The 14,130-nt window shown below is 44.2% G+C and overlaps 2 protein-coding genes across 2 annotated transcripts; one reads left to right on the top strand and one right to left on the bottom strand.

The window, feature by feature from the left end:
• Positions 1 to 9,496: 9,496 nt before the first annotated feature.
• On the top strand, positions 9,497 to 11,786 carry LOC129718153 (protein scarlet-like). The gene is made up of 4 exons (XM_055668593.1): positions 9,497 to 9,963; positions 10,021 to 10,895; positions 10,959 to 11,529; positions 11,588 to 11,786. Exons 1-4 carry the CDS (start codon positions 9,531 to 9,533, stop codon positions 11,758 to 11,760), a joined length of 2,052 nt encoding a protein of 683 aa, XP_055524568.1. The 5' UTR covers positions 9,497 to 9,530; the 3' UTR covers positions 11,761 to 11,786.
• A 74-nt stretch (positions 11,787 to 11,860) lies between these two features.
• On the bottom strand, positions 11,861 to 13,507 carry LOC129729462 (transcription factor IIIA-like). Its single transcript, XM_055688050.1, has 2 exons — positions 13,122 to 13,507; positions 11,861 to 13,062 (listed from the first exon to the last, which is right to left on the bottom strand). The coding sequence occupies exons 1-2, from the start codon at positions 13,329 to 13,331 to the stop codon at positions 12,031 to 12,033; spliced, it is 1,242 nt and encodes a 413-aa protein (XP_055544025.1). The 5' UTR covers positions 13,332 to 13,507; the 3' UTR covers positions 11,861 to 12,030.
• Positions 13,508 to 14,130: the final 623 nt, after the last annotated feature.

Raw genomic sequence — 14,130 nt, 5'->3', positions numbered from 1 at the left:
TGCAAATACAAGTTGCTCTTCTTTGACGCAGGGTCAGCTCATGCATCCGAAGGTAGAACCAAGTTCAAGGTTACTATCAAACACTGGTCCGCGAACAGACCGATAGCAATATATAAAGTACGAAAAGATAAAAAAAAAACGCCAGCGAGCATTTTGGGAGAGCACACTAGTACGCGGGAATCATTATATAACACCAACTAATAAACAAATACTCACACCTCGATACATTTCCCTTGAATCAACTTGGAAACAAAGAATAAAAGAAAATAACTGTGAGAGCAGACACTCCAGCCGCAAGATTCTCTCATGTGCGCTCTCTGCAAGCGAAATTAAATTATTTTCGACCGCCATTTTAGCTATTCGTGATCTACCCATTTTATTCTCAGCATTACAACGCCAAAAATTACATTGCTTAGTCGCTCTACAGCTAACGCTCATACATATACCGTTTTGTTTTAGTGCTCGCCTGCGCAGTAGTGGTAGTGGCGTCGTGGTTGTTTTTGGCGCGAATGCTGAAAGGTGTCGCGCTGGTTCGACTTCAAATTGCCCGTCCCGCAGCGGTGAAAGTCGACTCAACTGGGGTGGAACCCCAACAAAGGAAAGTAAGGGGCGCTGCCGCTCAGCGTTCATTCAGTGCAGCGGCAACGCGACCGGTGCAAGCGAATTACATCTACATACAAGATAAGTGCTTTCATTCTCTCTCTTATTCCTTTATATACATTCATTCACACATTCTGCAGTATTTTATATTTACATATATATAAATTCCGATCCCTCATTGTATTTCTTTCTTTATATAAAGTGATTACCTTTACATTCATATTAAAACTGTGCATTTGATAACATTTGAGAACAGACAGTTCCCGACCGTAAATGGCGGTAGGTGGACTGTCTATCACTTCGGACCTTTCATCTTCCTCTGAAGTGGATGAGTCCGGGATGGACTTTTCGGAAATACCCGAAAATAACAATGGTGAGTTCTTTGGCGTTGTGAAAAAGCGCAAAAGACCTCGCAAAACAGCTTTGGTTACTACACCCACTGATGCGCCAACGCGAGTTAAAAAGTACCAGGAGAGTCAACCCGGGCTCCGCTGGGTAGTATTTTTCCGGCCAAAAAACAAACCCCTCAAGGTTGTGCAGATCTGTAAAGCTCTGCGCACAAAATACAGCAGCTTGATTGAGGTTTATAAAGTCAAAGCTGATAAATTAAAAGCGACTTTTTCTGATCTCGGACATGCAAATGCGGTCTTCGAAGATCAAAACTTTACAATTGAATACCGGGTATATAATCCGGCACGCGCAATCGAGATCGAGGGCGTAATAACAGAACCCGATCTCACAGAGGAAGAAGTTATGAAAGGATTTGGGTATTTTAAAAATCCAAATCTTCCGGAAATCAAAATTCTAGAGTGCAGGAGAATGTACTCTAAGAACAACATGGGCAACTACTCCCCGAATGACTCTTTTAGAGTAACTTTCGAAGGGAAAGTGCTCCCCGATTTCTTCGAGCTGTACAAGCTTCGATTACCGGTACGACTTTTTATCCCAAAAGTCATGTCGTGTACAAATTGTCTGCAGCTAGGGCACACAAAAACCTACTGCAGCAACAAAACTAAATGCTGCAAGTGTGGGGAAACTAAAGAAAGTAACCACGCTTGTAGCGAACAGGAGGCAAAATGCTCTCTATGTGGTGGCGACCCACACAAAATTGAAACTTGTGCAAAATACAAACAACGCTCTGACGCACTAAAAAAATCGACCAAACTACGCAGTAAGCAGTCCTTCGCACAGATGCTGAAGACTGCGTTACAGCAGGAGGAAAATCGTTACTCCAGTTTGGAGAACGTTGATTCCAATGATGATGAAGAGGACTATCAACCTCTGCCGTCAACCGGAGCTGTGCGAAAACGGCCAAGTGCAACTTCTCCTAAACTCCCTAGAAAGGAGCAGAAGAAGACGCATAATGATACCCCACGTGGTCCCGCCCTTGAGCAAAATGCTAAAGCGCCACCACCAGGTTTTAAGGTTGATTGCGAAAAAAAATTTCCCAAACTCCCAGGGAAACGAGCTGCTCCCACAGCTTAGTTGTCATCGGAACCAGAAATACCGTCTTCTGATGGACGTATTTCATTCAAAATGATTGTTGAATGGATATTCACCACTTTTGGTCTATCCGATGCCCTTAAAAGTATGATTTCGGCTTGGCTTCCAACAATTTGCATGTTGGGTAAGCAACTAAGCACCAAATGGCCCCTCCTCGCGTTCGTATCCTTCGATGTCTAAACCAGACAACAGAAGTGACGAATCGACAACAAGGATCATTCAATGGAACTGTCGAAGCTTGGTTCCCAAACTAGATAAATTTAAACTCCTGCTTCACGATAGCAAATGCGATATTTTCGCGCTATCGGAAACTTGGTTATCAACTGATACAACACTAACAGTTCAAAACTTCAATATCGTCCGTTTAGACCGCGGAAACTCTTATGGCGGAGTGCTCCTTGGTATCAAAAAATGCTACCCATTCTTCCGAATTCCTCTTCCAGCAATTGATGGTATAGAAATTGTTGCTTGCCATATAACAATTGCTGGTGAGAGCCTCACTGTCGCATCAATCTACATTCCACCCAGAGCTAATATTAATCGGCTGCAGCTAACACAAATAACGGTACTGCTTCCGACACCACGCCTTCTTTTGGGAGACTTCAATTCTCACGGTATGGCGTGGGGAGCACCTGGAGATGATAGCCGGGCTATTCATATTGAAAGCTTACTAGACGAGTTCGATATGACCCTATTGAATATACCTGGGCTAGCTACAAGAATAGCAAGGCCTCCAGTACGAGAGAGCACTTTAGACTTGTCTATGTGTTCCTCCTCAATAGCTTTGGATTGTAAATGGGAGATTATTCAAGATCCCCATGGTAGCGACCATTTGCCAATAAGTATTTCGATTATGAGCAGGCTCCAGTCTGCTACCACAGTCGAAGTAGAGTATGATCTCACCCGGAATATTGATTGGGAAAAATTCTCGAACATAATATCCCAGGGGCTCGAAACAAACGAAGAGCTTTCTCCATCCGACGAATACAACTTCCTTGCAACATTAGTTTTAGATAGCGCGTTGCAATCTCAGACGAGGCCCGCCCCTGAGAACAAGTTGAAAATTCGTCCTAACAAACAATGGTGGGACAAAGAATGCACCGAGATGAAAAAAACTCTAAAAGCAGCATACATAGCATTCAGGAAAGATCATTCCATTCAACTTTTTGATCAGTTTAGAGAGCTGCAACTTGAACAGTCTGAACTACACAAGCTGAAAAAAAGATCGTACTGGCAAAATTTCATAAGCACGTTACCCAGAGATGCTTCTATGAGCTACCTCTGGAATACGGCTCGGAAAATGCGCATTAGGTCCGACAACAATGAGGCTAATGAATACTCTGAACGTTGGATATATGATTTCGCGAAAAAGGTATGCCCAGATGCTGTCCCATCACAGCAGAAATTCAGAGACACAACAGCGATTGAAGAACCAGAATTTTCAATGCTGGAATTTTCAATTGCCCTCGCGTCTTGCAGGAACAAGGCTCCAGGACCGGACAGGATCAAATTTAATTTGATGAAAAACCTGCCGGATTCGGCCAAGATACGATTTCTTAAACTGTTCAATACACTTATCAGGAACAATATGGTCCCGAAAGGTTGGAGACAGGTTAAGATTATCGCTATCAAAAAGCCAGACAAACCTGCTGCAGATCATCGCTCGTACAGGCCGATTGCAATGCTTTCATGCATACGCAAACTGCTGGAAAAAATTATCCTGCGTAGGCTCGACAACTGGGCAGAATCAACTAACCAACTGTCAAAGACCCAGTTCGGCTTTCGTAGGGGCAAGGGCCCTAACGATTGCCTGGCATTGCTAGCCACAGAAGCGGAAATGGCTCTTGGCAGCAAACAACAAATGACTTCGGTTTTCTTGGATATCACAGGCGCATTTGATTCAGTTTCAATCGAAATTCTTTCCGAGAAACTGCATCAAAGATGATTCTCCCCTATATTGACAAACTTTTTGATCAACCTGCTGTCTGAAAAGCATTTACTTTTCAACCACGGTTCTTCAACAATAACACGAACAAGCTACATGGGTCTCCCCCAAGGCTCTTGTCTGAGTCCGCTGTTGTACAGCTTCTACATCAGTGACATCGACACATGCTTGACGGACGGCTGCACAATGCGCCAGTTAGCTGACGACTGCGTTGTATCAGTCATGGCGAATCTAACTGAAGACATGAAAAACAGCCTGCAAAATACGCTAGATAATCTGACCGGATGGGCCATTTGTCTTGGAATCGAGTTCTCGCTTGAAAAAACGGAGATGGTAGTCTTTTCAAAGAAGCGACCACCGCCTCGTTTCGAGCTACTTCTGTCCGGAAGACCCATCACTCAGTCACCTAGCTTCAAGTATCTAGGAGTATGGTATGACTCTAAGTGCACATGGGAAAAACATATCAATTACCTGAAACAAAGATGCCAACCGAGAATTAATTTTCTTAGGATGGTAACAGGAACCACATGGGGAGCTCATCCAGAGGACTTGATACGACTCTACCAAACCACGATTTTGCCAGTAATAGAATACGGCAGCATATGCTTCAGAGGTGTCGCAGCTTCACACATGCTGAAGCTAGAGAGGATACAATACCGTTGTTTGCGTATCGCTCTAGGTTGCATGCAATCGACACATACCATGTCTCTAGAGGTCATTGCGGGAGTACTACCACTTAAAGAGAGGCTTTTCAAGCTGACTCTCCGTTTTCTCATCAGATCGGAGATAGCAAACCCAATGCTAATCGAGAACTATGAGAAATGTTTGGAAATTGTTCAAAAACCCTGTATGTCAGTATACCAGCGGTTCATGTCTATGGAGATAAACCCTTCGGCTGTTGCTCCATACCGTGAGATTTCACCATCGCTTAACAATTCTTCTGTTGTATTTGATTTGACGATGAAACATGAAATCCATGGAATCCCCGAACAGCTCAGACCAACAGTTGTGCCATCAATATTTTCGGCAAAATTCGGCCATCTCCCAGAACAGAACTCCTTTTTCACGGACGGATCTGTGATGGATGGACAATCCGGATATGGCATTTTTAACACAGATCATCACATATCCCGCAAACTGGCACAGCCTTGCTCCATATACGTAGCTGAATTAGCTGCCATACACAATTCGCTGCGAATTATCGAGCTCAAGACACCAGGTAATTATTTCATCTTTTCGGACAGCCTCAGTTCTATCGAAGCTCTCCGATCGATTAAACCGGTCAAGCACCCGTCCTATTTCCTTCCGGAAATTAGACGGATATTAGAAGTGCTGGTTGATCGGTCTTTCATTATCTGCTTTGTGTGGGTCCCCTCTCATTGCTCAATCCCAGGCAATGAAGAAGCTGATCTATTAGCGAAAAGGGGTGCCATAGAAGGAGATTTATATGATAGACCGATATCCTATACCGAGTATCTTCACCTGCCTCGACAAATGGCCCTGGCAAACTGGCAGGAAAGGTGGGATAAAAACGACCTTGGGCGATGGATGCACTCGATCTCGCCTAAAGTGTCTACAAAAGCTTGGTTCAAAGGGTTAGATTTAACTCGGGATTTCATTCGAGTTATTTCGCGCCTAATGTCCAATCACTATGTTGCAAACGCACACCTCTATCGAATAAACTTGGTCGATAGTAATCTGTGCGAATGTGGAGGATACGAAGACATCGACCACATAGTTTTCGTATGCCCAAAGTATCATAGAGCAAGGACCAAGCTTAAAGATTCTCTCAAAAAACAGAAAGTGACGTCTACGATTCAGGTACGGGATGCGCTTGCTAGCCGCAACCCCGCGCTTGTAATACCTATTTATGACTTTTTAAAAGATATCAAATATCAAATTTGATTATCTCCTTGCTGTTTCTGCTTATTTTTCCCAACACAACTACCCTCAAAAAGTTTCACACTAATTCTGTTCCTTTTTTCTTCTTTCTTGTGTTATTCTTTTTAGAGAAACATGAATCATTGCTTCTTTCTGAGAGACATGATCCACCAAACTTAGGTATAAGTTTAGATTTCGAAGAGATAAGGAACCATCACACCTCAATGAATAGTATTAAGAATTGATATTTAACATAGAGAAGAAATTCAATGTTATTGTTAGTCGTAGGTTTAAATGACATGTATTTTTAAATTGTATTTATAAAAAAGAAAAGATGAGAGGGTTTTTATGCCTGTTTGAGGAGGAGCAGTCGGGATACAGGCTCTACTCAAGCTGGCTTTTCCCTACTCCAAAAGACATTCGGCCCCGTTATGCTTCGCGGTTGGGCCTAAATAAATATTAGAGTTATAAAAAAAAAAAAACGCCAAAAATTTAAAACGTACCTTGTAATCCTCGTCGCCAGGTTGTAAGGTTGGCCTTCTTTAATATTTCAATGACATACAAAATCTATTTATCACAACTGACTATATTTTCCGTCGAATCACGCAGCTACCATAACTTGCTATTCGCATTGACGGTGTTGCTGATATTTGTTTGGTTTTTGCATGCGAAAAAGAAGGAAGGAAATATTTTTGTTTTTGTCATCACGCACATTTTGACAATTACATATGAGTGTTCACATAGGTGCGAACAGCCTTCAAAATCTCTTTCAACGCGAATAACCCGAATTGTCACGTCCGTACTCGAATTGCCCTTTCTCTCTTACTCGAAGTTCTTCTCCCGATTCAGGTCAGGTGTTAGCCAAGGGGCACGACCCTACAAATCCTACGGCTTTGATTCTGCAGATGGAGTTGCTTTCGGAGAGGTTGATAAATTTGTTTATCTTGGACACTCGAAACGTCTGATAACGAGGTAAGCCGCGAGATGTTTAGAGGGATTACGGCAGAGAAAAGGCCCATTACGGATTGTGTAGCCAGCTATGACTCCACACGAAATGTGCTCTACGGACATGAATCGTCGACGTGGAAGAAGAATCGCCGAAGTTTAATGGACGCGTATTCTAAGTTCTACAAAGAAGCTTTATGATCTGTTAGGGTAAACAGGTATAATACGGTTAGTTTTATCGTTTGTCGGCGCGCACACGTTGATAAGGCTGTGATTGAAGAATCTGCCCTTGAGCCTCAATACAATGGACAGTCATTAATAGGCCTCCATCTAACGACACGCTTCATTTGGTTTCCTAGTAGCACGAAACCGACGCCCAGTTCTGCTCTGTCACCGTCACTGTAGTAGATGTGGTATTTGAAAGAAGTGCTCGCGGTTGGATAGACCGCCCAGAATTCACGTTCTCCGTTTTTTTTTACCAACGCATATCTTGTATGGCTCTGTGGTCCCCGTGGCTCTGTGGTTAAGCGATGTCGGTCGGCTAGCTCTCCCACACGGTTGTGATGTCGGGCTCGATTTCCGATCAGGTTGAGGATCTTTTCGAGCTGGAAATTTTCTCGACTTAGCACTGGAGCACGGTGTATCGTTGTACTTATCCTACACATGCAAAATGTGCCAAAAACAATATCGATAACGAATTCTCTCAGCGGGGGCCTAGTGTGGTTGGTAACGTCTCCGCCAACCACGCTCGACACCTGGGTTCGAATCCCACCGCCGACATAGGTGTCGATGGTTGTGAGGTGGCGTGATCCACTCACAACCAACCCAACTGGTCTAGATTCAATCCGAGCCGACACCGGGAGATTTTCTGAGGCGAAAAATCTCTGGGATCACGCCTTCCATCGCATGAGGAAGTAAAGACGTTGGCGCCGGTCCGTTAATAAACGGGTCGTGAGTTAGGGTCCTGGGTGTGGAGTCGCCTCCCTGGGCGTCGGTGATTGGCCACAACAGTGGCGGAAATAGACCGACGGAAAATAAGCGAGAATAAAAAAAAAACGAATTCTCTCAACTAATAATCGAGTTGATCGAGACCGCATTAGCCCCACAGGCTAGCGTGCGATATTGTTTTTTTATATCTTGTATGGCTGCTACCTTCACTTTAGCCTTCCGTAGATTTCTGGCCAGGTTAGAGTAGAATCCTAAAATTCCAACTGCCAAGTTTCCAAAACGATTCGTTCATTCTCTGGATTGTTTGTGGGAACAATGGCTCAGACAAGCTGCTCTCCAAGGAGAACAACTTCCTCTTTTCTGTCAGCATACGACCAAGTTCATATCCCAGTCGGTACCACGTGGAAGTAGGGATAGAAGCTTGATAGTAATAGGGAGATTGAGCTATTCATTGAAGTTGTTTTTTCACAACAAACTTCATGAACATCGGGGGCTGCTACCTGGTCATCTGCTGCTGGTGCTTTTAGCAACTGTTCCACTTCTGCTTGTTATATCGCCATTTGAGTGTCCATCATAGTACTTCTTCCACCTGTTGATCACCTCGCTGGCATCCGTAAGAGTGTCGTTATAAATGTCGGTTTGCGGTACATAACCTCTGCGGGACTGAATTATCTTCTCATAGAACTTCCTTGTATCGCTGGCGGAACAGCTGCTTGAGTTACTCTTGTTACACTAGCTATAATAATTCGATTTTTATTGTTAAATGTTCGAAGTCAATGATCACTGATTGCTACACATGTTCAGTATGGATATTGTTATAACGTAAATAAGGAAAAATCATATTTTTTCATATGTTTCTGACGGGATAGGGGAATAATGTCAGTACAATTCAAAACTTTGATATTTCAAAATAATCCAAAATAGAAAAACGAGAGTTTTCGCAGAATTAGGCAAAACAGAAAACTGCAGAGTAAAAAAGTAAAGATTAACTTAAAATTATAATAATCGATTACTGAATTTCGCACCTGTTCAACTACATCTTTTGGGCTTGAGAAAAGCCTAAGAAGCTTATTTAAATTCTTATCTTCAATATCATGAATACTTTCAAAAGAGAGCACAGAAAACAGACGAAATTTTAATTTAACTTGCAATATCATTCGCCAACTCACCTAATTTTAGTTCAATTCGAATCGAACTGTGCTTCCATTGAGCATAAAACGACTCTCCATTAACCAGACTCAGGCCTAGCGTTTCTTCCCTCTCCTGCGTGTGTGTGTTTGCAGTCGAATTCAAACGGCCTTCTTATGGATTCCTTCCTAGAGGCACTCCTTCACCACACTTTCTTGCATGGTGCCGGGGAGGAAAAGCTCGTAAAATTATGTCTTTTTTCAGCTATCAAATTACCTTTCGCCACGATTTAACTCCTCGATGCCACAGACTAGCGGAGGTACAACTGTGTTGTTCATTGCCGGCGGCACCGTGGTCCGTGCATGCTTCAATGAACATCCGTCGCCTAGCGTCGGCGGCGACGCAAGGCTGTGGCACACCGCAAGGTACTCCAAACATTCCACGTTTTATTTTTCCATCGCTTTCTTAACCAGCGAACGCGATGCCGGCCGGGGATCGATTACGGTGACGGAGTGACGAAAGTTTCAGTCTAGCTCCGATCGTCCGCCGGTGAGCATCAGTTCGGGATTATTATGCAACCATGACCAAACAGTCCGCATCCTGTTCGATCTCACTGACCAATATGGTGAAGAACAGCAAAAGCCGCCGGAAATCGTCCCGTTCGCTTAATAGCACCCCGGAAAGCTTCGAGGGCGAGCAGGTTTTGCCACCGGTGTTTCAAACCAGTGGAGGGGCAGGAGGAGGTTCCCGTTGCTATCAATCCTCGCTGCGAAGTTACAACAAATGGTCTCCGACGGAACAAGGTGCGACGCTGGTTTGGCGTGATTTGTGCGTGTACGCGACCGGGTGTAAAAATGGTGGATCGAATGGAAACGGGGGTGGTCAAAGTCCGATAAAGCGAATTATTAATAATGTTAGCGGAGCGGTCACCCCCGGAACGTTGATTGCCCTGATGGGTTCGAGTGGAGCGGGCAAAAGTACGCTCATGTCGGCACTGGCTTACCGGACGCAGCGTGAGAAACCTTATAAATGTTATGGTTGAAATTTTTTGATGTGATTTTGTGTTCTAGCGGGGACCGTCGTACAGGGTGATGTGCTTGTGAATGGACACCCGATCGGTCCGTACATGTACCGGTTGAGTGGATTCGTGCACCAGGATGACCTTTTCGTGGGTTCGCTGACCGTTGGCGAGCATCTGTACTTCATGGCGAAGCTGAAACTCGAACGAAGCGCCAATCGGAAGCACTCGGCTCGGTTGATTCAGGAGCTGCTGGAGAGAACGGGATTGACGAAGTGCGTCGACACGAGAATCGGGGAGGTTGGTGAGGGTAAGATGCTGTCCGGTGGGGAGAAAAAACGTCTGGCGTTTGCTACGGAACTGCTCACCAAACCGACGATTTTGTTTTGCGATGAACCAACGACGGGGCTGGATTCGTTCAGTGCACAAAACCTCGTGTCGACGCTGCAAATGTTGGCAAAACGGGGCACTGCCATTATCTGCACGATCCACCAGCCCTCAAGTCAGCTGTTCTCGATGTTCGATCAGGTGATGCTCCTGGCCGATGGTCGGGTTGCCTACGCGGGGAAGCCAAATGATGCGTTGACGTTCTTTGAGCAACACGGCTACAGTTGTCCCTCCAACTATAATCCAGCTGAATTTCTGATTGGAGTTCTGGCTACGGCCCCGGGTTATGAGAAGGCATCACAGCGATCCGCCCAACGACTGTGCGACCTGTTCGCGGTCAGTGAAGCGGCCAGTCAGCGCGACGTTCTCATCAATCTGGAAATGCATATCGCAGAAAGTTCCGATTTCAAGGTGAAAGATACGAATAATCTCCTCCGAAAACCTCTGTGGGTTTCGACCGTGTTCTGGTTGACCTATCGTGCTTTTCTGACGGTGGTGCGGGATCCCACGGTGCAGTATTTGAGGCTTCTGCAGAAAATTGTAAGTTGTACCAATCCAGTAGCTTCTAGATTAAGCTGAGCTCACAGAATGTTCTGTTTTTAGGCAATCGCTCTCATGGCAGGGCTCTGCTTTACCGGTGCCATCAAGCTAGACCAGCTCGGGGTTCAAGCCATTCAAGGAATTCTGTTCATCTTCGTCTCGGAGAACACTTTCTCCCCGATGTATTCAGTCCTGTCAGTGTTTCCGGAAACTTTTCCACTGTTCATGCGAGAAACAAAATCCGGACTGTATCGAACCTCTCAATACTACGTAGCCAACATGTTGGCGATGCTTCCGGGGTTGGTGCTGGAGCCGTTGGTTTTCATCGTCATTGCCTACTGGTTGGCGGCATTGCGTCCCTCTTTAATGGCTTTCCTGGTAACGGTTATCGCGTCAATGCTGGTTATGAATGTTTCCACCGCTTGCGGGTGCTTCTTCTCGGCTGCCTTTAGTTCGCTTCCGCTAGCTATGGCCTACCTGGTGCCCTTCGATTACATACTCATGATCACTTCCGGAGTGTTTATTCAGCTGGGTTCGATGCCGGTTGCGATCTCCTGGATGCCGTACATATCCTGGATGATGTACGCAAACGAAGCGATGTCGATTGCCCAGTGGCAAGGAATCACCAACATAAGTGAGTTCTATGATTAATTCTCATTAGTTTAGCTTGAACAAGTTTTGAACTTTTGCAGCATGTTCCGAGGAGGATCCCAACCTGCCGTGTCTACGAACTGGTGACCAAGTTCTGGCACACTACAGCTTTGAAGAGGCGCACCTCTGGCGAAATATCTGGGCAATGGTGGTCATTTATTTCTGCTTCCACGTGCTCGGGTGTTTGTTTTTGTGGCGCAAGACGAAACATTAGTGGAATTGATTGCAATAAACTTTTTTTTTGAGGAAAATCAAATCACTTAAAACATCCGAAAGCTGGATCTTTTCTTAAACAACAGTAATGTGGAGACAGATTAATGTTTCTTGTGACTATTTATTGTGATTTTGTTTAAAAGATCAAAACCTATTCAACTTCTAAACTAATTTTCACTGGTAGCTTTTTGGTAATTAGTAATATACTAACAATAAAAAGAAGCATTAAATCTAAATAATACTCATGTTCCACCAAACAGGATTTGACCTTTTATTCAACACCTTTCGCTGCTCTTCCTACCGTCTGATCTCGCAGCAGCCGAATTTGCTCTTGTATCTTAGCCAGCTGACCTTGCAAAATACCCTCCACCTTTCCACTAGTTTCCAGCTCCGATTCGGAGGCCGAATCCAGCGAAGCCGTGCACTCAAACTCGACCGGTGGTCTTCGGTCTGGGCTCTGCTGAATCAGAATACGTTCAGCGTGAGGCTCCAGCTGCACATTAGCCAATCGAGCAGCGCTCGACCGTTTCGGCAATCCACTGTCCTTTCGCTTGGTGCTGCTGGGAACTTTCATCCGGGGGACGCTCCGCGCAGCGGATTCGTGCATTCGGCGATGCTGATCTAGCTTTTGCTTGGTAGCTAGAGCGCGAGCGCACTCCGGAACGGAGCAGACGTACTTTCGAGTGCCTTCGTGCTTCGACCGAATGTGGGCCATCAAATTTCGTTCGTACTCGTAGAATTTAGGGCATCCCTCGTGGGGACACTGGAACACTTCCTGACTCTCGCAGTGTATCTTTATGTGCATCTTCAAATTCCTCTTGGTAGGGAACTTTCCCTTACAGATATCACACTGATAGAAAGTCACGTGCTGTAACTTTCTATGAGCCACCAAATCGGTCCATCGCGTAAACTCCGCCGGGCATGATTCGCACTTGTGGAGCGCATGCGTCGTCCGGTGGTTTCGAAGCGATTTCAGATTCATAAAACCCTTCTCGCAGATGTCACACCGGTGGGGATATTGGCCGGTGTGTTTAAACGAATGTTGCTTTAGTTGAAGTTTGCGCCAAAATCTTTCCCCACAATCGGGACACGGCCAGGATTTTCCCAGTATGTGCTTCAGCTCGTAGTGCCGACGCATCCCGAGCTCTGTTGAAAACATTTTCACGCAACCAGTGTGCTTACAGTTGATCGGCTTGCCCGGTTGGGCTGGTTTCTCTGCGTGATTTGTCCGGATGTGACGGTTGAGATGCGTTCGGTTTGTGTACTCCTTCGAGCAATCCGCTTGCGGACATCGATACTCTCGCTAAAAGCGAGATTCAAGTTAGAATGAAATTCAGCAAAATTATCATGTCCTATACTCACCACGCCGGTGTGCGTAAAACGGTGCCGGTCATAATGATCACGTTTACGAAAAACGATTTTACACTCTTCGCAACAAAAAGTCTGGCGCTGTTTTTGTGCCGACTCTTCGGCGTCTTCCGTTGGTTCGGCAGGATATTCTGTTTTAGAACCGCCCTCGCTTGCTAGCGCTGGACAGCGGTCGGTATCACTTGAATCGGCTTCACTTACCATTTTATTCTTTACAAACTGTGATTTTGCTTTGTTTTAAATCCTTTCAAAGCGTACAATCGATGTATTGTGTGTTATTCGAAACCTGGAATAATGCAAAACGTGCCTCTCTGAAAAGCCGAGGCGTCTTGTTTACACAGTTTTGTTTGCTGTTTTGAAAGTTTTCTCCCGTCAAACTTGGCACGAAATTTTCGTTCATCGAAAATGTTACTAACAGCGCCTCTGTGTTTGAATGATGGAACTAACAGTTTAATTTTGATTTTGACAATGAAGTAAATCATAGCTTACCGTTCTGAGTTTTACAATTTGATATTGCACAAAATTTAAATGTAACTTTTTTATGCGTTTCCGTTAGCAGTTATATAGCATAATTAAATGTATTGATAATCATTTTTGCAATCTTTGAAGAAACCGTTTCCCATTGCTTTATTTTAATATAAACCTTCTAAATTCTGTTCGAGGTTCTCTCTGCTATTTCAAAATGCCTTTTTCTTTTCTTTTTATTGTTTTCAATTGTTTAGCTTTACCTGTATTATAGTATTTTCATTGTTATAGTTTGGTTATAAATGCTCTATGAATTCCTATATTAACAAGAATCATGAATCTAGATTTGTCTGGTTTCCGTTTATTAATTTAATTAAATTAATTTAATTTAATTAATTATTTAATTAAATGTTGTGGCTTCCCATTTCAGGTTTATCTAGTTATTCTGGCAATTGTTCTTTTTTTCCTAGATTTCATAAAAAATTATCGTTACCGGTTTTTATTTTAGTATTTATTTAGAATAATTCCAAGTAGGAAA

Source organism: Wyeomyia smithii, chromosome 1 (genome assembly GCF_029784165.1).
Source record: "Wyeomyia smithii strain HCP4-BCI-WySm-NY-G18 chromosome 1, ASM2978416v1, whole genome shotgun sequence".
NCBI lineage: Eukaryota > Metazoa > Arthropoda > Insecta > Diptera > Culicidae > Wyeomyia > Wyeomyia smithii.
Note: the sequence above shows the minus strand (reverse complement) of the source record. Positions and strands in the feature narration are given on the sequence as shown.

What these genes read in the sequence shown, in the direction of transcription:
- LOC129718153 (XM_055668593.1), top strand. Translation starts at nt 9,531, where the DNA reads ATGACCAAACAGTCCGCATCCTGTTCGATCTCACTGACCAATATGGTG. An exon ending in TGAGGCTTCTGCAGAAAATT is followed by an intron (nt 10,896 to 10,958) that starts GTAAGTTGTACC and finishes TTCTGTTTTTAG; the next exon opens with GCAATCGCTCTCATGGCAGG. An exon ending in GCAAGGAATCACCAACATAA is followed by an intron (nt 11,530 to 11,587) that starts GTGAGTTCTATG and finishes GAACTTTTGCAG; the next exon opens with CATGTTCCGAGGAGGATCCC.
- LOC129729462 (XM_055688050.1), bottom strand. Translation starts at nt 13,331, where the DNA reads ATGGTAAGTGAAGCCGATTCAAGTGATACCGACCGCTGTCCAGCGCTA. An exon ending in GTTTTACGCACACCGGCGTG is followed by an intron (nt 13,063 to 13,121) that starts GTGAGTATAGGA and finishes TCTCGCTTTTAG; the next exon opens with CGAGAGTATCGATGTCCGCA.